Genomic DNA, 26,835 nt, shown 5'->3' on the forward strand with positions numbered 1-26,835 from the left:
AGCCTCTTGCCACCTACCTTCAAATTCCTGTGGGAGCACAAGCTCTTGCACAGCCTTGGAGTAGGGGCAAGGACAGTGAGCCACCAGCTCCCCCAGCAGAAAGGGGTTTCCACAGGAAATTTGCCAAGAAGTAGATTTGATGCAGGCCATTGCTTTCTGGGACATGTAAAGTAAATTAAAATCATGTCCTTCTCTGGGAGAAAGCTGTAAGCTATACACTGCATTTACTTTGGCAAATGGTGCAAAGCAGTAATCACTAAGACCCTGCCAGTCTACCATGAAATCATGGTGGAAGCAGAAAGATACACAAGACACTACACAGATGTTCAGCATATATAAATAATTCTAAATTAATTTCCAACCAAGAAGCCTGGTTTAAAAAAACTTTTAGCACTGTAAACTGAGTCTAAGTCCACGCAAACTGATGTTTCTATTTTCAAAGGTATGAAGAAAACTTGTTTCTCCCCGTAATAAAATAATAAAAATAGAAGGCTAATGTGAACAGTGGAGCAACAGCTTCTTCTGCAGCTGGTTCGTTAACTTTCATCACAAGCCACTGGTAGAATCCTCACTGACATCAAAACCAGCCGTGGGCTCTCTGTGCCAAGCTTTCCTACTAGCAGGATTTTATTCTTAATAATTTAAACTTTGAAAGTTCATTTCATTTTGAGGAACAGATGGAGGGTCATGTGCTTACTGATATTTTTCCCCGTCTGTGATAACACAAACAGGTTAGAGAATGAGTAGATTGTAAACATAATAGATTAGCACATTTTAAATAAATGTTCCTGAAGATTCACAAATTAAATGCAGATTCCTTTGTGTGTAGTACTACTAAGATACAAACCCCTGATCATTTCTAACTGCAGAAAATAGTCCTATTTCCAGCAAACATTTCTGTAAAGAAAATTACAGTAAAAAAAAAATCAGAACTGCAGTTCTAAATTGAAGAACAAATACATGCTCAGAGGGGATTTGGGATTACGCAAGGCTTATTCTAATTCACTGGTACAAAAGATACCAACAGTAGCTCCTTAGAAGGAGAGAGCAGACTAAATCTAGTTAACTAGAAAATGATCTTGATTCTGTCCTGGCAGAGAACACAAGGGTGTATTCAGGGACAGCTGCTCTTGAGGAGACTGGAGGGAGAGAAAGCAGTGGCAGAATCCCTTCACTGGTGAAAAGCAGCTTGATGCCTCCTCTGAGACTCTTTAAGAGATGGATTGCTTCAGAGCATCAGCATCTTGGCTCTCCTTCACCCCTCACACCCGTTTCCCACCTGCATGCACCAAAATGCTGTTCAGCTTGGTGTCTGTGGAACGCTGGCTGGGGAAAGACTTGTAATGTCATGACAGATTTTCTGTCACCAGAGCACAGCTTGACTGTTGCTGTGGAGAAAAGAAAAAAAAATAAGGAGTGCTGAGAATGCCTGAGTCCATCTTATGCTGTGATTTACAGATACTAGGAGTTTGGTGCCTTTGAAATCTTCCCTGACAGGGTTTAGGCTGCTTTTGGTTTTCGTATGACACATCAGCATTTAGATATTTACACGAAGGTGCATTAACTCAGAAGTCCATGGGAAACCCCATAAACAGAGAAGCACGGGAAAGGTCACAATGGGTGACCTGAGATCAAAATATCACCTGAAGTAAGGTATGTTGATAGATGGTGACATTTTAAAGGTACCAAAGGTCCCCGTGCAAACCCTCTGAACTTTATTCATTGTGTAATAATAAAAACTTTTATATTCAACATGCAAAAACAATAACAAAACACCCTTATCCAAATTAAACACACTGACAGTGTCTATACCACTAAGCAAACTAAGCAGGGCCAGGGTCTAATGGGCTACAGTCAGCCTGTACAGTAAATTGTTAGCAAGTGTTAACTCCTTGGCAGAGATTTGACCAGTGCCAAAGTGCAATGCCAGACTGTGGCAAGTGCAGAAGTCCTGTTTTGAGTATGGGCTTTAGTGGACTGGAGCTATATGGTGCCAGTCAACCTCAGGACTCTCCTAGACCATTTTATCTGCAAGAATAAATACAGCCCATAGTTCCAAACCAAAAGGGGAAAAAAAAATAGGCTACTAAGATCTGTAAGTAACAGAATTTCCATCTTGCATAGGTTTATTTTTTAACTGTGCATAATTCCTAATCGGATTAAAATGCCAGTTAAAATAGGAATAAATGCCTAGCACTTTAAAGAGAAAAAATGAGAATATTTCATGGAAGTGAGTCTGGACTCCTAGTAGGAAGCACCTATTAGATGGAGATCCTCTCACTAGAAAAGCGGGTCAGACATTCATTATGTGAGTCAGAAAGGCAAAGAAAATATGAGTCTTATCTAATCATCCTTAATAATTCCATAGCACATATATTTGTCTAGATGGCAGCTCTGGTTCCTCTGAAATACCAGGCTGAGCACTGGATACTGGCGGATGTGAGCACTCATTATGAAGGGATGGGTAATTCAGTCCTTGTTGACATCCATGCTGAAAGTGCTTCCCAGCTGAGGGTCTTGTCTAACAAAATTTGGAAACCAGCACCAACAAAACAGATGTCTGTAATATACACAGACTGACATGGAGGATCTCAGTCCTGTTTGTTATCTGGAAGAATGTAAAGTGGGACAGCCCCCATTTTACTTGACTGTGATGTGGATAAATGTAAACTAGTTTAGTCCGGCTTCATTTCACAAAATATGGTGTTCATAAACATCATAGTAAGAACTATCCTTTGAAATTTCCTAAAGCTCTCTTTAACTTGATTACTTTGCAACACCTTATGAAAATAAAATTGTGAATTTAGTGTTAATGTTCGAAGGCATCCCTTCCCACTTGGAAACTATATCTAAACCTATGGAATCTATCTACATTACCAAAGTAGTGACACTATTCAAGCTCAATTTTTTACTGCTGCTCCAACCTTAATATCTGAAAACCAAGAATAATAAAGAAAAAACCACTACAGAAACTAAGACTAGGCTTATCTATCAGAATTAGTTGAGACCATGGGGCTTGCTTACTAGTGATTGGAGGGCTTTTATTCATCTAGCTACCCTTTGAAGGGATACAATTTCCATTTCTTTGAACAGTACGGAACTGTCACTTTTAATTGTCTCAGATATATGAAGGAATTGCTTGCAAAATAGCTGTAGCCAGGAGTAAGGACACTGCAGATTGTATAGTAATTAAATGTATCCATCATACAAGATGAAATATGAATGGTAATATTATACAATATTATACTGAAGGAAGGAATGCAGCTGACAGACAGACTAATGATCTGTTGGGTGACCTGACAAGAGAAATACATCCTTGAGTTGAATATTGCCTGAAGCAGAAACCATCTCTAAACTAATGGGAGAAAGCTAGAGTAACCCCACTAGAAATCATTGGTAAGCAAAATTTGGCAAGCCTTGGGCTTCTTACCTGTACAGAAATTACATTCCACATGTGAGAACAAAAATCTCAAAAAAAAAAAATCCTTGAAAGGAGTAACAGCTTACAAAAGTTGTAATTACTTTTGTTGTGTCTATCATTATGTAAAAGTAATGTAATCTCTTTAAGGTAAAATCCAGCAGAAAGTATATTTTCTTATAGCTTTTCAGAAGAACAAAATATTGTAAGTAAAAAAGAGTTTAGGAAAGTCAGATTGCTTTAAACCACTAGTTCTTTCCTCTCTTGCACAGGTACAAATTTTGCTTTGTGCTATTCTAAGTTAGAGGGAGATACTGTCCTTTATTTTAGAAGTTCAAGTACAGTGCACACTGGTAGTTTCCATCTGCCTTTGAGCTCCTGCTGAGCTGCAATATCTGCAGGTAGGAAGATTAAATAAGTCACACAAGAGCAGAGGAAGAAAACAACACGTTCAGCAAGGCTGTCCATTAAAAGGGCCAGTGTTCTTTCACATAACATTTAACCTGCACTGACCTTGAGAACAGTTCTCTCCTTCAATCTGAAGTCATCCTGAAATGTAAATATAATTTAATTTTTTTAAGTATTCCTTGATTGCAGTCTCTTTTTAAATATGTTGTTTGTGGCACTACTGGCCATGCCTGGAGCACCATATCCAGTTCTGGGCTCTTCATCCAAGAGTCCTGGCTGTACTGGAGATTCCAGCAAGGGGCCTCTAAAATGATTAAAGGACTGGAGCTCCTCTCCTGTGAGGAAAGGCTGAGACACCTGACATGGTTCCACCTGGAGAAGAGAAGGCTCAGAAGGATCTTATCAATATGTATAAATACTTGAAGTGAGTGAACAAAGAAGGTGGAGCCAGGGTGTTTTCAGTGGTGACAGGACAGCGGAGGCAAGGAAAACAAGCTGTAACAAAGGAGGTTTCCTCTCAACATAAAGAAACACTGAACTCAGTTTTAAGATTGAAACTCAGATCTTAAATGTTTGGAAAATATTTCTGGGTTTTTTTGTAAATATTTTAGGAGACCATCCCTTTTAGCAAGGGTTTTCCAGCATGTTAGTTTTTCCATTACCAATACACTTCTGAACATTTTCTAAAATACAAAAGAATCAATATAAAAATTACATGAAAGATCTCATTGCAAATATCAATCTATGATGGAAGATGTATTGAAATGTGGATTTTTAATTCTACAAGGCTTTGCTTTCAAATTTTTCATGGAGTCCAAAAGGAAAATGTAGTTTGGACAAATTTGACAATTTGTCTTTCAAACATACACGATTTTCAACTTTGATGGAAAATACATAAGGAAAATATAACCCTGGCTTTATAAAGAGATTGTTAATCTGACTGCCCCTTATGAAGAGAAAAGGTTACCAGATTTTATATCTATTCCATTTTTAAATATTAAATGTACAGGAAAGGGAAGCGAGTGAAACACTGAAGATTTGCTAAAACCTTTTAAGTATTTGCTTTACCGAGCACATCCCTCTATGACTTACTTTAGTTTAGCACTCATATTTCAGTAAGGACTATCTATCTTCACAGTGCCATGTAGGATACAAATTAATAAGCTTATATAATGATCTTACATAAACTCCAAAATCTTGGCCAAGACTTCCTATTAACAAAGGGATGATTATACTCTTAAGCAGTAGATCATTTGGGTTCAATTCTGCTTCTATAGCACAACATAATAGTATCAGGACATCTTAACTGACTAGACCTTAATAACCTGAGGTGTTCCAGATATCTTAAACTGTGATTTCCATCAATCTCCTTTTTCTTTTATGGTTTATAGTTGAATCTATATTGACTTTTGACCAGTTGGGCTGAATGCTGCACAGTATTAAGAAAGCACAGCAATTGAAAACCAGTAAGAAATCTAACTCATTCTCCCCCATGTTCAAAGTATGGCAGAAAGACACAATCTCAAATGAACTGACAAGTTTTTTATTTTTCATGGGAAAGTTCACAGTTCTCAACATAAATGATCTGGCCTTATCATAAACCTTTGAACAAAAGAACTCACAGAACTTAGTCCAGGTTTGCACAAGAAACAAAGTTTGGACCCTATTAATCTGTAGTATTTTTAAGTGTATTTCCTTCTGAACTCTTAAATGTCTCACAGGGCTAAAAGCTATTCCTTCACACAGAAAAGTTGAAATAGCACTGCAAGAGCAGTACTAACAAACTAGAACAAACACAGGAGAATGTGTTTGTTCAAACACAGAGACAGTGCTCCTTTCAGTCACCATGGATTGCTGCTACAGCATTGCTGTCAGTAATAAGTCACTGAACAGGCCAAGATACCCATCTGTAGGCACAAGGGGTTTTGACTTCATCTCTGTTCCTGTGTCCACACACTCCACAGCCATACCATCAATGCTACTCTTCTAGAAATCAAAAGACTGTTTTAGAGAAGCAAAGGTATTTTAAATACAAAAGACAAATGCAGTTTTTGCTGTGCATTGCAATTTTAATGCTGTAAGGCATAGTTCTTCACACTTCTCTCCACAGGTCTTAGTATAAACATGAAAAATGAGAGTGAAAAATTGAGATGCTGTTTGCAGGACTCTGAGAGATGAGGCTTTAACAAATACTCCATGTATCATGAAATTAGGAGTTACAGCTGCTGGATTTCCTGATGAGCTGTTTTCTTAATCGAAAGTCTCTTCTCTTGTAATCAGAAAGCCTTCTGGAAAAGAAATCTGCTATGGCAGAACATAATTTTTCAAAAGACCTTCTTAAAGTTAGGCACAATATTTCATTTAAGTCTATTATTTTATTACATTAACTAGAATTACTCACAAAAGAGTAGTAAGAATAGTGGTAACTAACAATGAATAAAACCAAGACAACCGATTATTTAATTTTAAACTGTAATGATAATTATTTTTGGAACTATCAAAAGCAGTTAGGAAATATCATTAAACTTTTCCATAAATACTGTTTTGTTAGAAACCCAATTCAGAAGTAAATTAATTGTAACTGTCAAATCTGTACAAAACACAAACTCAGTTCCGTTCAGCTGCATTCTCCATAAAACCCTGGTGGAAGGGCCTGTGAAACAGCTTCTGTATCCATCCTGGGTAGGAAAAATCAGACCAGAAAATTTACACCTTGCACTCCTGCTTGGCCCACAGGATTTAAGGTATGCAGAGATGGGGGCCAGAAATCTGCCTGCATTTAACATTACTGGAGCCTGAGCAGAGGATCCTAAGCTTTTTCATTGAAAGCACATTCACAGCACATAGAAGTGCCCAGCTGTCTGTTACAGACTGGTTCTCAGCTGTGCACTCTTCAAACAGAGATGAAAAAAGGGGAAAAATATGAACTACAACACTACACACACTATAACACAAACTGAATTGAGGGGGAAAATACAATGAAGAAAAATTGGAAAGGAAAAAATTGTAGGTTTTCTAGCCATTGAAAGAGACAAACTACTTATTTTATTTTATCTTACTTTTTGTCACCTATGAGAAAAAAAATAGGCCAGTTACTACTGTAGCTCTTGTAGTTAAAGTCTAAAACTACAAGACCTCACTGTAAGCTGAACAAAGAGCTGGGAGGTTTGTGACTCCACAAACCTCACCTGATGCTTTGAAATATTGGAGGAGTTGTAGCTGTAAGACAAAATCTCTAGGATGGTGAAATTGCAAATATTTGCATTGTTAAAAAAATAAAAAAATGTTTGGGCTTTTTAGTTACATGAGGTAAGACTCACAGAATCAGATGTCAAGTTTATAAATTCAAATTGCAAACACATATTTTTTTCTACTCTAAAACAGCTGAGTCCAACTTGGAGTCTACGCTTGTTTGTTTTTCCCTTTTAAAAACAATTTGGATCATACATGCTTCTTGCACCATCTTATCACCTAAGGCAAATGTAACTCTGGCACTCAGAAAACACAGCACCACAGGTACCTGGACTTTTTGAAAGGATTTTATAGTTTCAGTGGACACTGCCAAGTGGGCTGATTATAGCCTTATGGTAATTGTTGGCTTTCCCCCAACAGACTGCTTTCCTATGTCAGTCTGCTAAACACAATCTCATTTTGTTTTAAGGACAAGACAATTAATTTTTTACTCAGAGTAGGATGTAGCCATTTTTTCATAAATTTCTAACTTGTTCTCAATATAAAATTTTATATCCTACATTTCTTTATTGAATTCAGTAGAGAGCTGTAAATCATTATCTTGTTAAAGAACTAGGATCGACACAGATGACAAAGAAACTTTCACTTTTTTTTAATCTGTTTCTTAAGTGTAAAATAATTATTATATTCTGCTGACTGAGTTAAGACCATATTCTGACCAGTTTAAGCAAATTATTCCATAGGCTTTTGACTACTATTTCCCTTCTAAGTGTCTCACAGACTACCAAGGCAGACATATGGGAATAACAAGTTTGCTACATGTCACTTATGTTTGCCTTGCAGACCTCCAGGCATCCATGCAAGCCTCCACTCTAGAATTCATTTATTGCCACAGTTTTGGCTGATGTTTTGAATATACTGGTGTTATTAGAAGGGTTGTAGAGCTTTTGTCTGTCTTGCTATTCTTACAAGGACATAATCTCAGAGTCAGATAAGAGATGGGTCCTCTTTCTCTCTAATACAGCCAGGGACTTGAAGGATATACTGCAAGTTTATCTCAGCTGTGAAAATGTCTAGTACAAGGCATCACCTCTTCATAAAAATAATGATTCCAGGTCCAGTTTTTCTCAGAATAATCATTCTGGATATTATTCACTAACTGTAACGAAAAAAGTGAAGTCTTTTCTTAACTTTCATAGGAGCAAGTTTTTTACCCTTTACTCAGCTTGTAAAAAAAGAGCTATCCTTGGATAATATGGTTCATGTAACATTGAGTTCTCATTGATACTTATTTTTGTGACATTAAAAGGGAGACAAAAGACAATGATTTGAGATTAACATAGTTGTATTGTTCTTCATGAATGGATCACAATAATATTGCAGTTATTTTTCATTATTGCTTTGCACAGTGTCACAAAATCATCAGTCTCCTCTGTGCATAAACAAACACAGTCCTGATAGAATTCAGTGACATTGAGGTTAAATATTTCAGCTGTCAGAAAAAAATGAGGTGACAAAATGATTTTGAGTCATAAATTAAATCAGGTTTCATAAAAGAAATTAGAGAATCCCAGTATAGTTGTTTTTTCCATTACCATACAGCATATGGGATATTGGAACCACATCTATCTCTGACATCTAACAGCATGCCTCAGCTTTTAGGAGTGAGCTTCTGAATAGAATTGTGAAAATAATTGGTTTCTCAGTGAATGATCATTTGAACTACAGTATTGGAGACAGTGTGATCGGATTGAACTACAATCAAAAATAAAAAAGATGCTAGCATGCAGGGGTTTTGCATCTGAAATAAAACAAACAAACAAACAAAAGTATTTGTTCATATAGCATATTTTAAGCCAAGCCCTTGTAATAAAAGAAAAGAATCAGAGAGCATGGAGATCAGCAGGAGCACACCCTTTTTGAATTGAAGAGTGGAGGTATTTACCCAGCTGGCAAAAGATTGAGACAAAGATGGGCACCAATACTACGAGTTTTCAAAACTATCTTCCCCTCATTTCAGGAAAATGCACTGAACATATGTTCATGTTTTCATGTGCAGAAATTTGTTTGTTTAAAGGCTTTTTCTCTTCCACTCAGAAGAGAAAAGATATTTCCTATCTGAATCTATTTGGTAAATTGTGTTTTTCAAGACACTTAGTGAAAGGTCATTTTACATTATGTACCACTATAATTTTAAAATCATAATTAAATCTTGTCTTTTGTGGGGAGAAAGTTGTGGTAGGTTTTTTAAAAAGCTAAAAATATTATATCTCTTGATCTGATGATAATAAAAATTTCTAGGAGTAGGATAGGGTGAAGTGCAGTGCCAGTGAGATATATTCTTTCAAAGGGTTGATCGTTGAAGGAAACCTGTCAGAACATTGGTTATCTGGAGAATCTTATCTGAATATTGATTTTCATGTGAAAACAAAATTCTACCTTCAGATTATGTATGAGCAATTGACTTAACATGACCTTTGGCCTAGAATAAAGAAGATTTTTCTGTTACATTTGTGGCTTGAGGGCTCATGGACATAAACAGGTCCAGCATAAAATGCAGTCATTGCCCAGCAAACTACAAATTTCAGCCAAAAAAGAGGAACTGAGCACAGATCTCCTAAATGGCCAACCTGACAGCCTATGAAACTAGCTCACAGTGTCCCAGTTTGATTCCTACTCCTTTAAGGAAGTAGGAATCCTCCTTTAACACCATTAAGGCAAGAGGTTTTAATAGTCACATTGTCTTGTGTGCTGGACATATTCGCAAAATACTGTGATGATATACTGCATATGAGGCACATAACAGAGAAAACACCTGAATGAATAGTACCTGGTGTCAGCCATGCACGGGCAGAATATTAATCTTGGCACCTGTCACAATGGCATGGTTTTCTCGCCATAGTGAAAACAGTAATTTCACTGATTCACCAGATTTAGGCTACAGGAGAATGTGACTCTTGGGAAACAAATAAATTCCATTTGTTTACTGGATATACAGAGAATGAAACATCAGGTCCAAACTCGAAATTACCTTCAGTTTCTTAATGGCAGTAGAAGGTAAGTGCAGCAGTAGGGATGCAACTTACAAAAAGGATAAAACCATCAGCTGGAAACACCTGGAGGAAGAGTCAGTGAGATATTTACTCTTAAATTAGTTCAACTCTTGATGATTCTGTATAATCAGCTTGACTTTTTTATCTTCTTTTGCAACAGGGTGCTTCAATACTGATTTAGCTACATAATTACTCAACAGAACAATTACTTAATTGCTTAACTTGAACATTAACAGCCAAATAATAGCAGCTAAATAAATAAAGATTTGTTTTCTAAATCCCAGGATTACCCCCAAAAACTCATCAGCTAGAAATCTGGACACATTTATCCTTATTTGTGGTTTGTTCAGTATGTGTGCTTCTTCAAGTAGTCCCTGATCATTAACTTTTTTACTTATAAAGCATGTGAAGTTTCAAAATAGAAATACCTTCACTGCACACAGAAATTACTCATAATAATATTGTTGCAGTAGTTCAAGAAACTTACTGGTTTTGTAGCAGTCAGGAACCTGAGATATATTTGAAAGGTACATTGAGCTCAGGCCACTGAAGTATTTTTTACTGCACTCTCCAGAGCAATGAAATCAGCATAGAAGTGAGCATAACAAACCTTCTATACAGAGAACAAACTCATACTAGTGCTTTCCATTTAAACTCTGTCTTAGACATCCCAAACTCTCCCTCTTTAAGGCATTAGTAGTTTTGTTGTGCTTCTATCATAGGTAATTTGCATATCTAAATTTTAAAGATATCTACTGGGTGTATTCCAACTAATAAATAATAATAGCACCAAAGATGTCAGTTTGCATCAGATGTCTCTCTAGTGCACCTCCCTTTCATATAACTACTTTTTGATAAGGTGTCTCAGCAATTTCCTTTTCTTAAAGTCTTAACTAAGATTATTTTGTTACTCTTTAGCCTGTTACTTTTAGTCTGTTTAGTATTACACTATACAGCATAATCCTTCTGACACAATCAGCTAGATTCAATGATGAAATAATGTATCAAGGACATCACCTCCAGGTATGCATAACACCTTTGGTGCTGCAGACTTCTTGAATTCCACAGAGAAACGTGAACAGATAGGGTGTTTCCAGCTGAATATAGCAACATAGGAAAGAGCAGTGCAGCATTGTCATTTCAAGTTAAAAGGTAGCAATCTCTTATTGTGATCTGTTATTGTGATACTTAAAGGCTGCTTTTAAGCTGGCTTTGCAGTCAAAAATGCTTAAATATTTAATTCCTTTTCTAAGAGATCATGAACTAGTTCCTTGAGTGAAAACAGAACATGCCTGGATTGAGTGTACTTCAGTATAAAATTTACTGTTTCACTCACAGGAAAAAATACATCAAAAGTAACATATCTGATGGAACTCTAGCCTTGACAGATATAAATAAATAAAAGTTGAAATGTAGTGCTGGTTTTGTCACAGGAAACAGAATGCAGAATTTAGGCCAAAATGCATTACAAGAATTCACAGTTTTAAATGCAATACCCAAACGTGTTCCAACCCAGTGTGACATTTCTGTCTTTGGAGTGTTCTCTGTTGTGCAGCCCTGACTAACTTCAGCCATTAAACTCCAGTTACGAAGGGTGAGATGAAGGAATCAGGGCCAAGTGTGTGTACCTTGCATTGTCACTGTGGTATAGATAACAGAAAACTGCACACTATGTACCAGGCCCACGATCTGAACTTTTTATTGTGTGTTTTGTTGCATTGAGGGTTTTTTTAGAATATAAAAGTGCATAGTGTTTATTAGTTATTCCTTTGATAAAAAACCATTGCAATGAAGTCAACATAGTCTTCTTGTTCCTATTCCTATTTACCTTATTCACCACTCACTACTGCACTATCCATTGTTTCCTCTTCATCAACCAAGTTTTTCCAAGTCTAGCAGAGATTTTGCATGAGAAAAGCAAACAGTATTTGATCGCAGAAAACAAATTAAATTAGAAGTGTATACTGACTTCTCTCAGATGAGTCACTTTCTACTTCCAGTAAGACTCTGCATCCATACCTTGAATGTCTAGTGCCTGACAAGTAAATTATCTCAGTCCAGCTTAGTTGCTGCTCATGTGATGGAGGAAGGACAACAGGCAGCTTCATTCTCTTTTAGACAGACTCAAATGAACATCCTAGTGCATTCACAACCTATACAAGCTGACTCCTCCTTCCATGGTGTTATTCTTCTGTGGAACCAAAGGACAATTTGCTCTCTGCATCCAGCAGAGAAGACAAATGCTGCTCTACTTATGGGCTGCAAAGGAGGGAGGGAGGAAGGAAGAGAGAGCTTTGTGCCTTCTCTGCTTCTCCCTCACTCCAACTTTGTGCTCTGGCCAGACACAAAGTGACCCTAAGAAGTTACATGTGTGGACTTAAAGATTACAAGAGAGAAAGGAAGTGGATGGTCTCTTTTTTTTCTCTCCTCCTGTATATGGAAATCCTTTCTGTATTTCCTGGGTGCTCCCTCTGTAGAATGACGAACAACAGGTCAGAGGAGATGGAAAGGCTTTTTACCTGCCAATCCCAGAGTTCAGGATGTGTTGTTTCTCCTGCAGCAGTTGATGACACCCTAACAACCTTAGCAGCACTGGAGCTGCATTCCTACGCTGTAACAGGGGAAGCAGAACCAAGGGCCTGAACTAAGGTCTTGGCAGGTAAGTGAAGGAGCAACCAGTATCAAAGAGCTTCGTTTGCAAGTGTACGTCTTTGTAATGTTTAAGTCTTAATATGTGCTCTGCTTTACCTGGGAGCTTAAACTTCCAGTTTTCAGAAGAGTATTTGAGAATACCTATTAGGTCTGCCAAATGCTTGAAAAAAAATGTTGAAGAAACTCATAAATGCAGAGAACCTATAAAGGAAGATTATTTGTGCTAAAGATGTCTCAGAGCTAGGATTTCTTCTTAGAGTTGAGCAGGAGTTATTTAGATCAGTGGGGGAGGGAGAAGCTTTATGCTACAAACATATTTTTATAGCAACACTTAGAGTGATAGCATCACTGTATGGTGAATACTTAATATTCAAAATACGAGCTCTTGAGATTGGAAGGGGGATTTTTTTGCTTGGTTGCTTGTTTTCTCTCAACCAGACACATAAGGAACACCTGATGAAAGAAAATTTCCATCTCTTTACTATATTCCACTTCTTAAGCTTAATTATCAGAACCAAGTTTTCCATATGAATATCTATATCACTCAAAACATACCTTATTTCAGTAGTTATCAGGGATTGTGAGTTTGCTGACAATACCATATTCAGAAGATTCACACAGAACACACACAGAGGAAGTCTTTACCACTACACCAAATCTGATTAAAAAGATATTTGCAGAAAAATAAGTGATTCTAGTTAGCAGTTAAAAAAAGAAGAAAAAAGAATTAAAAAAACCATCCTTGCATAAATGAAGTCTTTCTTTTCCTTGCTTGTGATAATATGAGGGTAATGGATGCCTTTCTTCTCAGAGGCCAGTATGTTTTACTTTTTGGAATGGAAAACAAATTTAGGTCAGAAGAGGAAATCATAAGGAGCTGCCACATGCTAAGTTCTGTATCTGAGCCATCTACTGCTACTGTATCTTGGAGAGAGAAAAGGGAACATTCATAAAGACTGAAAAACTATCCAGAACCTGTGGGGCATCAAAGCCCCATCAATATCCAGATCAGATATTCATCCCCCACTACTGTCGCTAGTATTCTCAGGTAACTAAGTGAAATTACTCCAAAAGTGACCTCTGAGTATTTCCCCATCTTTCAGTGGATAAACTGTGAGCTTCTAAAAAGCTGCATGTGCTAATAGTAAATTGATATTCATCACAGTTCAGGGGAAAAGTAATTATAAATTTTTTTCTCCAAAATTTTAGACACAAGAGTGTAAAATTATACCCTATATAGGTCTATATCTTTTTAAAGTTTGCATTACTATAGTCATTGTTTTAAATTAACTTTCTCTAGACAAAATAAAGTGTTGTACTACATTGCAGCCTCACTGTTAGGAATGAAGATAGAGGAGACAATGCAGGAAGACCAACACATACAACCAAACTGGAGAGCATCCAGGTCATAGAAGAATGGTAAGTTGGTCAAACTGTTACCTAAAAAGTGTTTTGTCTTTAACTAATATCGAGAATTGTCTTGGGTTTAATTCTTTGGGAATTTTTCAATTTTTTTTCAATTGCTTTTCCTCCAAAAATTCTATACAAAAGAAAGCAAAATCTGTCCTGGCAATGAAATGACAGCAAGTCAGGTTTATTTACAGTTTCTTATTTGTGGGGAGGGAACCACTGGGAGAGATGGAAGATACATGAACTGTTCCATAGGTGGGTCTCTATAAGAAGCCTCTGCTACCTGTCACAGCATTTTTTTCCTGTCTATCCAGACAAGAAGAAAAAGTCATAGTCAAAAGTGTACTTCATAACCAGATTTTTAACATGGCTACCTTTCATAAAACAGCTTGAACTATGGTTTCACTGGAATTAAACAAAAAACAATATCTTGCAACCTAGGTTAAACACACTGAAAGTTTGAGCTTTTACTTCTGTCTAAAGCTTGGGCCCATGTTTATTGTGTGGGAAAAAATGGTCATCTGTCAGGGGCCCTGAGTTCTCCAATCCCATAAGAAGGAAATTAAAACTTTAAAGGACATATATGATGGTAAAAACAACCCAAACAACTCATTGCCTTTATTACTAATCATTGTCTTTTATGAGAAGACAATACCATAAATTTCTACAAAATACAATAGTGAAGAGAGCTTCCCAATAGACAATAAGGGAGCCCAGGTTGTTTGTCAGCTCCATCCACCTCAGCGGGTTCTTTGCACTCTCTGCTGAGGAGAGTGCAAAGTCCTGAGAGGACTGTTCAACTTAAAAATCTGTGTTTAAACTTTTTGATTCAGTTTACAATTACTTCGCAGTTAAACAAATTGTGATTTATCATAACTAGCTTCCCATCATCCAGTCTGCCTTGCATGCAGAGTAGGAGTTGATAAATTGACTTGAACAGAAATTATATAGACAAATGTCACTTATTGTGCATCATGGTAACACAGAAGCTAATTACAAGATCTAGTAAAACTCTTGTGGATCAGGAAGGAGAGGGCAAGTGCTCAAAATTAAGTTTGAAACTATATTTAATTGTTGTTAAGTAATCTGGAGAATTACTTTCTTAAAGTATTCATTAGTACATTAATGAATTAGTGATGCCAGTAAGTCTTCTTCACTTACTGAGTGCATCCACTGGTAAAAGCTATAGTTTCCTTCAGGAAATGGAAATAAGAACTTTTCCCCATTTCTTCTCTTTTCAGTTTTGCCAGCAAAATCCATCACATCTCATGCCAAAAGATCATCATTCAGGTCAATAGCATGAAACAGAGGGAATCTTAGCAACCCTTAGGTACAAGCACAGAGAAATATGCTAATTTAAAATCTCTCTGAATTAGTACTTTGTTTGGCCTCATTAGTATGCTTTTGGCTGCCAAGAGCGTTTTGTTTTTCTTGTTCTTCCCAAACGAAATTGTGTACAGTCACCATCAGAGGCAGGCAGGGACATCAGGTGTCATCTGAACTCCTCACAAGATTCTATTTCCAGCTTCTTGGAACCTCCTCTAACTTCAGAGGCAGGAATTCAGTGCTGTTGTGGGATTTTTTATTTGAGCCACTTGGCTAAGAACACCAGCAGAAAGCACAAGTGTAAAGTCAAGTGCATGTCTCATAACATTAAACACATTTAGTGGGCTATTGGGATAATGAATGCACAAGAGCAAACAAAATTCCCCTGTTACTGCTGAAGCCTTGTTGCTTCCAGTTTTCACTTTGGAATAAAGTGCCGTTGAAAGGAGAACTTTCGGATGAATGCATGAAAACACTGTTACAAAAATAGAAGCATATTTGTAATGATATTTGCTTTTGCAGCCAAAATCCTACTGCAGATGAAATTTTGTCTTGGGCTCAGAATTTTGACAAGATGATGAAAACACCAGCTGGGAGGAACCTTTTCAGAGAGTTTCTCAGAACGGAGTATAGTGAGGAGAACCTGCTTTTCTGGCTTGCATGTGAAGATCTAAAGAAGGAACAAAACAAGAAAGTTATTGAAGAAAAAGCAAGACTTATATATGAAGATTACATTTCTATACTATCACCAAAAGAGGTAAAACTGTAAATGTTACATTTGCATTTTCTGTTGTCCCAGTGCAGAAATGTTATACGCTGGACTGCCAGGTGAGGGTCTGAAAGTCTGTCAGATGAAAGCCTTAGCATGAACATTAGTTCAAGAAAGGAAGGGACAGAAACAGTGAAGATGCAGGCACTGGGCCATTTAGCATTACCAGACACAACACATCTAAGTTCTCTGTCAGGCTCAAGATACTCCAGTAAAAGAAGGCTGAGAAATAGGCTTGCTTCTTTAGTAATGCTACATGTCTGACAGAGAGAGGAAGTAAGTAGTGCAAATAGATTTCTGGAGAAAGAGCACCAAAATTAAGGAGTTTAAATCAGAATCTTTATGGATTTATCTGCTGCTACAGTTATCGGGGAGAAAATCCAAATTTCCGCTGGTTATTCTTATGTGAGAGTCCAAGAATGAAGCTGACATATTTTATCTAACCAAATGTATAATATCTAGGGAACTATATAACATTTTATTCAACTCTTTAACTGAAATAGACAGATCTTGAAATTATCTTCACCTGTAGTAAAGAAAAAGCATCCCTATCAAACCATGTTTTGTAATACAAAGAGATATATAAATATATGAGCACTATAGAAGAGTTTCTCTTAGGCCACATCATGTACCTTTATCTTCGTTTCCTTGTCTTTGTGCATTACATTTGAATTTCTACTCAATGGCATTATGCTAATTTATGCTCACTCTGGACCTTGCTTCCTACATTTTACTTCTTCACTGCATTCAGTAATAATTTGCAACTTCATTCATATGAATGAAGCCAAGTGATTTATAGCTCCATTATCTTCTCTTGTGCCATAGTATCTACTTTTGCTTAGGAGTGAAATACAATTGCCAATACAGCAAGTTAATAATAAGTTTTTCTTCTAATACTGTATTTTTACTAGATAGGTATGTGATGAATGCTCAATTATCTTTTTAGGCTAAGAGCAATCAGCATTTAAAATCCAAACACTAACTAAGCATTGTCTGACTTAGAGTTTAACAAAACTATTCACAAACTTGGTGCACTGATGTGTACAGGTCTCATCAATCCTGTTGCTCCTGCCCATACTGGAAATCTCAGGAGGCAAAAAAGAACTGTTTGCAATGCATTAGAACAGCATGGGAACTGAAAATTTCATGTTCATCCAGGCATCCCTTTCCAGATGTTACCTTTTGGCATAAGAGCTGAAATATTTAGCATAACTCGTTCAGCAAAGAAGTTATTGAGGCAGAAGGTTTTAGTGTTCTAAACAGATACTTCATATTCATCTGTTTAGCAAGAAAATACCTTTAGTAATTCCAACTAGTTTTGCCATCTGGCATTAGTGAATCACTGAAGAAATACAATGCAAATTAACAGTTCCATAATTAATTTTGTTTTTTGCATTCTCTAAGTGCAATTAACTTTTATTATGCTCAGTGGCTCAAAACCCCACTATCCTGCCAAATTTGAGGGCTTTTTTATCCCAGCTATAATGTTTGATATTGAAGAACCAATTAGCTGCAAAAGCTGTTTTTTGTTGATATAAATGTGTGTGTCTGCATGTCAGGGGGAGAATTGCTTAAATCTTAGTGTGTCTTTTCTGTGCAGTAGAAATGCAATGGTCTGGGCTTGAAATCTATTCAAACACATTCTGAAGACACATGGCTGCAACACTACCACTCAAAACTACCATAGCACTGTACTCCTGCACACACTCACTGGCTGAGCAGCACCACTGGTCTCTCATAGTTGTGCCTTGTGACTGATAACCAAGTGACAACAAATATTGAAGGAGAAAGAGCTTGTCTGCTTTGTCAGTAGCATACTCCAATATGCCAACAAACCAACAATGCCAGATTCTACAGCTGGTATTGAAGATAGAATGCAATTGTATATTTACTTTTCAGTACTGTACCATACTATGCCACACCACACCAGCATATTTCAAAGACTTCATCATGTCTGAAAGCACAGGCTCACACATCCAAACATATTCTAAGTTTTCATCTTGGTTACCGTCCTTCATGTATCAAGGTATCTTAAAACATGAAGCTTTCCAGGGTTGAAGTCAATCCTTCAGACAGCAAGAATATCTTTGTATTGTTGCAGAGCAGTAGAGTCAGATTGCAACTTGGTGTAAATCTTAACTGATTCCTTCTTGGCATTTATCTACTCTGGATTTTAGCCCTTTTCTTCTTAGCTGAGTAAACCCTTGCTGGTCACAGTGGGCTTTGCTGCTACTGCCATTTCATTTAATCCAGAACACATTAATTTACTAGGTTTTACAGCATTTTGTGGATAAACTGTACATTAACTCAAATTTCTAAGGGACATTCTAAAATCATCTGGGCATTCATCCCAAGCATAATATGTCCAGCCAGCTACTAGTAGTGTCCTTCAGGGGTCTGTTCTGAGTTCAGTTCTGTTCAATATTTTTTATTGATGACATGAATGAGGGTATTGAGTCTTTCATTAGTAAGTTTGCAGATGACACTAAGTTGGGAGTGTGTGTCAATCTTTTGGAAGTTTGGAGGGCTCTGCAGAGAGACCTGGAACAGTTGGATGGATGGGCAGAGTCCAGTAGGAAAAACTTTAATAAGTCCAGGTGCCAAGTCCTGCACTTTGGCCACAATAACCCCCTGCAGCGTTACAGGCTGGGGATGGTGTGGCTGGACAGTGCCCAGGCAGAAAGGGACCTGGGGGTGCTGGTGACAGCAGCTGAACATGAGCCAGCTGTGCTCAGGTGGCCAAGAGGGCCAATGGCATCCTGGCCTGGATCAGGAATGGTGTGTCCAGCAGGAGCAGGGAGGTCATTCTTCCCCTGTACTGGGCACTGGTGAGGCCACACCTCAAGTGCTGTGCCCAGTTCTGGCCCCTCAGTTTAGGAAGGACATTGAGACACTTGAGTGTGTCCAGAGGAGGCAACAAGGCTGGAGAGGGGCTTGGAACACAAACTGTGTGAGGAATGGCTGAGGGTGCTGGGGTTGTTTAGCCTGGAGAAAAGGAAACTCAGAGGTGACCTTATCCCTCTCTACAACCTCCTGAAAGGTGCCTGTAGCCAGGTGGGAGTTGGTCTCTTTCTCCAGGCAGCAACTGACAGAATGAGAGGACAGTCTTAAGCTGCACCAAGGGAAATACAGGTTGGATATCAGGAAAACGTTTTTTACAGAAAGGGTAATAAAGTATTGGAATGGTCTGTTCAGGGAGGTGGTGGAGTCACCATCCCTGGATGTGTTTAAAAAAGACTGGATGTGGCACTTGGTGCCATGGTCTAGTTGAGGTGTTAGGGATGGGTTGGACTCGATGATCTTGAAGGTCTCTTCCAACTGATTCTGTGATTCTGTGGTTCTATGATTCTGTCCTTTTCTGCGTAGGCCCAGGAGTTCATCACAGAAGCTAAAACTGAAACTTGCTAACAACTTCAATATGGATATAGGATCTCCTGAAAGTATGAATTACCGAATATTAAAGAGTCCTGACAAGAAGAACAAATCTGAAATACTTCATATGAATGGGGAGATTAACACAATAAAAATGATAAAAATCCCTGGGTAATTTGTAAAGAACAAGTGTAGTGCCTGAAAAAAAAAAAAAAAACCAGAAGAAAAATTCCCTAGGACAGCCAAATAAGAATGATGAATAGAAATCTTCCAAAAGTTTAACCACAAATTCCCAGGGGAAAAAAAAAAAGAAAAAAAAAAAAAGAAAAGAAAAGAAAAAAAAAAAAAAAAAAAGGCAGCTGTCTGAATGGCAGTAATTCAACATACATTTCAGAGAAATAATTTTAAATACATATGAGTTATTTTTAAGGGAAAACAATATATTTTGGAAAACTGCAGTTGCACTGCATTTAATCTGCTATACAGCTGCATTTCCTTGTACAGATCTTAAGATGGATGCAAAGACCAGGCCAAAACTGAAAAAGAGTTGATGGTCTCAGTGCATTGCACAGTAATTGTGTGATGGTTCTGAAAGAAGCACAGAGCATTCTTTGAATAACTGATAAAATCAACAGGTTCAATGAAGCCCTGAGAAATAAAGATACATATTACAGCTTTTCCAATGTTGTTGTTTTATTATTCTGTGCTCATCTTCTTCAGGTTAGTCTTGATTCCCGGGTGAGAGAAGTGATCAACAGAAACTTGTTGGATCCCAGCCCTCACATGTATGAAGATGCTCAGCTCCAGATATACACCTTGATGCACAGAGACTCTTTTCCAAGGTTTTTGAACTCTCAGATTTATAAGTCTCTTGTTGAAAGTATTACAGGCGCTACTTCTGAAACTTAATTTTCAAACAAAATAACTTGGTGGTTTGGGTTTTTCTGGGGGGGGTTGGGGGTTTTTTTTGGTTGGTTTTTCTTTTTTTTCTTTTTTTTTCTTTTTTTTTTTTTTTTTTGGTGGGTGTGTGGGTGGGTGGGATGGAAGAAGAGTAGTTTAATAACATCTGGAGCTGGGTTCCTGGAGAACTACAGTTTAGCATTACTCAGGCTACTGTGAAGAAAAAAAATATATATTATGGTCTCTGTCTACATTTTTACCAAGGGCCTCCTTGCTCAAGATGGTGTGGGAAGGGATTCATGGATTTGCCAAAATACATTTGTTTCACACTTCTTTCACCCTACTGCAGTCAAGATTGCAATGATGTATTTGTAGTTTTATGAACAGTCTCCTTGTGTATCCTCACACTGCATGTGCAAGGTAAAACTGCTTCACTTACCACTTAGTTGTTGCAATATTTAATCCAATAACATAAATTATATCTGTATTTAAAAACTTTTTTTTGTGCAATACAGTCCTATGGTACATAGAAACAATTGCAGCAAACCAGAAGGAGGCTTGCATTTTTTAACATCACTAACTAAAAAGCCAATTTTTAAGGTGTAGCATTACTCTACATGCTCTACTGAGTACAATACACTGATTTTTTGAAGCCAATATTTCTGTACAGAGAAAAAGAGCTATTTATCACTGTTTATTTAAAATAAATCAAGCGGAGGATTCCTCTGGTTATTCACTGCCAAAACTGTGGCATTTTCATTACAGAGTTTGCAATGTCAAAGAAAAAGAAAAATAAAAGAAGAAAAAAAAAGCACAAATCACTTAAAGGGATCCATTTCTGGGTGACACAATCTATGCGCTGATATTGTTTAATTGTTGAAAGAACAAAGATTTTCAATGTACATTTCAGATGTCAGATACTGTAATTGATTTATTAAAGACTGGATATCCAGTTCTAACACTGTTGTATAATGTTATGTACTTCAGAAAAAAAAAAAAACTAAAAAAAACAAGAAACAACACAAAAAGCTTGATAATTTAGTTTTTTGAATAAAGAAATTTAATAAAGATTGCCTACATGTAGCATTTTAGAGCATTTTAGAACATTTTGATGAACTGCATTTGTTCTGTAAGTTTTTTTTTTTTTTTTGGAAAGCTAAATCCAGTAAAAAATGTTTTTAAATGAAGTAATGTTTCATGAGGTGGTGGGTTAAAGAAGACTTAGCTTCTAGCCTCATTGATTTTGAACAACTCCTTGAAAACAAGGGGTTTGGAGAGTAATATTAAACCAAACTTCAAGGGCTTCTATACCCACAGATCTTACCCAAGCAAAATGCCTACAGAAACAAAATGGGTTTTTTTCCTGGGTAAAGATTCCTGTACTGAGCCCTTAATCTGAGCTAAGGCAGCACAGTACTCTCATCACTAGGCTGCTATGGTGTTTTTAATAAGTGTTTGCTTGGCCTTTTTATCAAAGAATGTCCAGTTTCAGGACACATTTTGATGTTTAAAGAGATAGTGACTTGGAACTTAAAAAAAGCCCATCTTCATACCTACCATATACAAGCAAAATGAGTGTTAGCATCCCTCATAAACTGCTAAAGATATACCAAGAAATTACTCTGAATACTTGTTAAATATATATATATGTGTGTGTGTGTATATATATATTTAATACTGACAACCATATTAAGACTTGACAGGCGAGGTTCTTCTCACTTACACAGGACTACACACGGCACAAGCCCACGGCTTTCGAGTGGCCTGAAAGGTCTGGCAGTTGTGTCCTTGAGTGGAATCTGGCCTGCAGACAGCTGGCTCCAACCCCTCAGTTACTTCCTGCAGGCAGCCTCCGGTGCCGGCTTTGGCGGGAGCTGCTGCTGCCAAGGCAGCTCTGCTGTGACACCGTAACTGGGAGGATGCAGGTCTTAGTTTATCTTCTGGGGCTTATTTTTTTTCCCTTTGTTTTACTACCTCTCATTTTCTTAATTTATTGAACATGCTTCAGATAGCAGGTTTGGGGAATTTTTTAGTCATTCTTTTTACTTGAAACCTGTGTGCTTTTTTTGGATATATATATATATGAACAATTTAACAAACTGTTTCTTAAACTCATTTGGTTTTGTAATTTATATAGAATTCAGGAGATGATTAAAAGGGCTATTCTCTATTCCCTATGCAAATATTTTAACTGTTGTAGTGTTTGACAAAATGGGATCTAAATCAAAAATCTGCAAAGTGGAAAAACAAATCTGTTTACAGTGGCATTGCTGACTATCCTACCATATTCAGCACTTTTAAATATTGTTATTTATGAAAATGTAGTTTAAAATGCAAGACAAAATATTTATAAATGTTTCTTTTAATAAATACCTGTTTTGTCTGAAAGTGCTACCGTGTTATGACAACTTTATTCATGTTGGTTAGCTACTTACCATTATGAATAAAATATTCAATTATTATACTGATAGAATATGAGCTACGATGTTTACAAAACCTGAGGGGGGAAAATTCAGTGAGAAAGGACTGCCTCCTTCTACTGTGAAATGCTGTTAGGAAAAAAAAAATAATTTTTCTCGCTTTTTTTCTTAATTGGAATTTAACTATGGTCCTACATATGTCTAGTATCATTTGACTAGTTATATTTACTTGGTACTAAACATATACAGTATCATATATGTATATATTTACATAGTGTAATTTCAAATTGTTGGTGTTTGAGGCACAACACATTTAGTGCACACATCTAAGCAATGTGTAAGAGACAAAACTGCATGCATAAGTCTTGAAAAATGTAGACTTGAATATTCTTAATGTTACTATTTGATGGTGACCTGCTAATCATAAGCTATCTTTATAAGATATTTCACACAGGTAGAAGTTCTTGTCAACACAGACAAGTCATCCTTTCAAGACAGTTTTAAAGCTAGATGTGCAGGCCCTAAAATATTACCTTGATTTCTAGCATAAGATTCCAAAATCTGTATTTGGAAACTGTGACATCATTTTGAAAAATATTACACCAATCTTCAGTGTAATACTGCAATGAAATCACGTTCTAAATTTATTGTCTAAAATCCTCTATTGAGAGGGATTTACAAATTTAACATAGAATGTAAAATTTATTTCTTGGAGCAGATGCTCATACTAAAACATTTAATATACATTTCATTTATCGGTTTGGGTTTCCCAAATTTTTTTATGACAAAAATGGATGTGGTCCAAATGGACAATAAGTAACATGATCTCATTGCCTATCATACAGTTTTTTGAACACAAATTGTAAAAAAATCAAGTTATTAAACTGATTTATTGTGCATGCAGTGTACAATACACTTTGAAAAACTGCCTAAATACACTTATTCTATAGCTTGGAATAAAATAATTATGTATTTAACTTGTATTTTAGTTTTTCATGAGAATATATATAGCAAATGCACTACAGAAAGTGAGTTATGCTTTTGTCACTTTTGCCCAGTGTTTTAAATTCCTGTCAAATAGAGCCTTATGCCAAAGAGCCAAAAATAAGCAGTGCACTTCTGTACCTTCCTGTCCCTTTAGGCTGCAAAGAAACTGAATCTATATCGTGTTACACGTGTTCAACTTAGCTGTTTACAGCCAACTCTCACAGAACTGAGCTTAAAGTATTTTGGGATACCCAGGATGAAGCAAAACATACAGACAGTATCATGAGCATTCAGATTAGCCTGAAGGCACATGTGGTATGAAGGAAACTGCAGGCTTGAAGGCAAATAGACAGGTTGGTGCCACAGGTGGCTGGGCTGCAGATTAAACAGCTACAGCACAGTACTATGGAAATGTGGTCACATCCAGGCCCAGTCAGTCCATAACTCACTTGAGTACCTGTGGAGCCCACATAGTCCATTTGCAGGACAACAGAAAGTGGACACAAACCAGACTTCAGCTAGCAATAGCTAGTTTTTAAATTAAAAGCATGCTGAAGTGCTGCTAGGCTGTGGTCTAAACCGAGCAAATAAAGGAGACCTACATTCTAGCTTCAGCAGCCAGGGTTTAAGATGTCATCTCATGCCAAATTGATTCCCTAGGCAGCAATTGCAAGGAGTATATGTCTGTGGAACCAATATCTAAAATCAGGAGGGGGGCTTTTTCAGTAAGAGCAGCTCTCTGGACTGACCATGCTGTGAGCCCACTCAGGAACTCACAACTTCCATTTGCAGGAAGTGGTTGCAAGAGCCATTTAGCAGAAGTATTCTGCAACACCAATTCAAAAGCAATCAAAGCTGATACAAGAAAGTCTCTAAGTTCAGCAACTCTCTACACCACAAGGAGTAAAGTCTATATTTGCAAAGTGTTTGTGGGCCTGTTCCTGGCATTGTGTTGACTCAGCCAGCAGAGCCTGAGCCCTTATCAAATCCAACAAAGCAAAAAATTAAGGTTGCGCACAGGCAGACAGCTGCAATGTCTCCTCCAAGTTGATCTGAATCATGTCTAACTATCAACTTCCAAATGGGGTTTTTCTCAGCCTATAATGCTGTTATTTTTAAGAGACCCAAGAGTAGTCCTGTAGCACATCCTGGGAGTCGGATACAAAGACAAAAGTCCCATCCTGTTCACCAACATGCTGAGTACATTTGCAGCAACAAAGCATCAGCCCTGTTCGAACATATCCTGAATACTTCTGCCACCAGTACAAGTGATGTTGGTGGGATGAAAGAACAGAGCAATAATAGTGCCAAAATCAGTTGGATGAAGACTAGACAGAAACAGTGTCTGCATATTATTTTAACTTTATATACCAAAAGCCTGATTTTGCCCCTTCTTTTATCCATGACTTCACCCTGTGGAAATCCACCCTTCTCATTTAAAATAGGGATATGATTCAGGTGATTCAAAGGCTGACCCACAGTCATTGACTCAGATTACTTTTCTTTTCTTTTTTTTTTTTTTTTTTTTCCTCCTCAAAAGCTTTATCTTAAATTGCCCCTTACTCTAAGTTTCCTGAGTTTTCCATAGGTCTCTTCACAAGCTGGGCTCACACAGCAGTTAAGACTCTCGTACATTGTTACAGAACATCAAAATATTTTGTCTGTTAAAGCATAAATAGGGTCATTTTTCCTCTATGCTTCTGGAAGAAGACTTCAAGGAGCTTCATGGGCAGGCAGTAGTGGGTGCAAAGGAAGCTTTTGGTGGGGGAGATTTCATAAGTGATGGCCTTGGGTTTTTATCAGTGCCAGACAACTCACACAGACTGTACATTCTCCACAAAGATCTTCCAGTGTGACTTTTACTTACAAATTATTGCTACACTGTATTTTTCCAATATACACCTTATTCAAAGTTGTGCACTATAAATCATAGAAAAACATTTTTATCTACCCATTAATTTTAGTGTTTAATATTTTGAACAGCTAATTTGCACACTGGCCTTTGGATTTCCATCATGAAACAAAAACTTCCAAGTTTTCCTTTCTGACTACCAAAACTACTTAGGTTTTCAAGAATTACTCTTGCTTTTGATATTACATTCATGAAAATTACAATTTACTAATGTTTCATAAGGAAGTAGCTGTTCTTCCAACAATGCAATTTAGTTGTAAGATATGATTGCCCAGTTCTGGTAAGACATGAAAAAGGACAGAAGGAAGGCAAGGACACAACTCTGACTCCTTCAATGATTGCAATATAAAATGCTGCCTAATAAAATTTTATGGATACTTGCACATCTTTATAATAAAATATACTCTTGAAACTGTTTCAAGTTTAGCCAAGAACCTCATTAATGATGTTATCTAAAACAAGGTAATATGCAATTATTCTGCATTTCAGGAGGGATTTGCCCAGATCATCCCACAACACACAGTTCCTAAATGGCTGCATCCTCACTGCCTTCTCACTTGAAACTTACATGTAAAACACTGTGGCCAGACCTCTACTTTGTAAATGGGTTGTCTTTTAACCTCACCGCTAATTTCTGATGTGAAGGCACTGTGAATTGCCCTTTTTTGTTCCTCTGACAATTCTTTTTCTCTAAATGCTTAATTTTGCACCTGCTTTCAGTGTGGGGCCATCCTTCCAGACTATTTGCATGTTTCTTCTCAGGGTACTTTAATTATTAAGATTTCTTCTGGATGGAGAAGGCCTGTAAAAGTAACCTGGATATCCAAAACCCCACCTCACACTTCCCACCAATCTCACTTTCACTTTTGCAGACTTTAAACCGCTCTGGTAGAAATCTCAATACCCCCGAGGCTCTTGCTCAGAAGTCCTGCTAAAAACCCGGGGTACGGAGGATTTGGTGCGGTTTGACGCTTTTTTGATTTCTTTTCCTTTTTGGTTCAGAGTGACTAAACCCC

General features: G+C 37.2%; 1 protein-coding gene across 1 annotated transcript in view; it reads left to right on the forward strand.

The window, feature by feature from the left end:
- RGS17 (regulator of G protein signaling 17) overlaps nt 1–20,909 on the forward strand; it is a 70,103-nt gene extending 49,194 nt beyond the window's left edge. Inside the window, exons 3-5 of the mRNA XM_083856180.1 lie at nt 14,053–14,142; nt 15,982–16,216; nt 20,321–20,909. Of these exons, the coding sequence (XP_083712306.1) occupies nt 14,053–14,142; nt 15,982–16,216; nt 20,321–20,509 (514 nt within the window). The 3' untranslated portion in view covers nt 20,510–20,909. The remainder of the gene's footprint in view (nt 1–14,052; nt 14,143–15,981; nt 16,217–20,320) is intronic.
- Nucleotides 20,910–26,835: the final 5,926 nt, after the last annotated feature.

This window comes from Zosterops lateralis (assembly GCF_965231275.1).
Source record: "Zosterops lateralis genome assembly, chromosome: 3".
NCBI classification, from domain to species: domain Eukaryota; kingdom Metazoa; phylum Chordata; class Aves; order Passeriformes; family Zosteropidae; genus Zosterops; species Zosterops lateralis.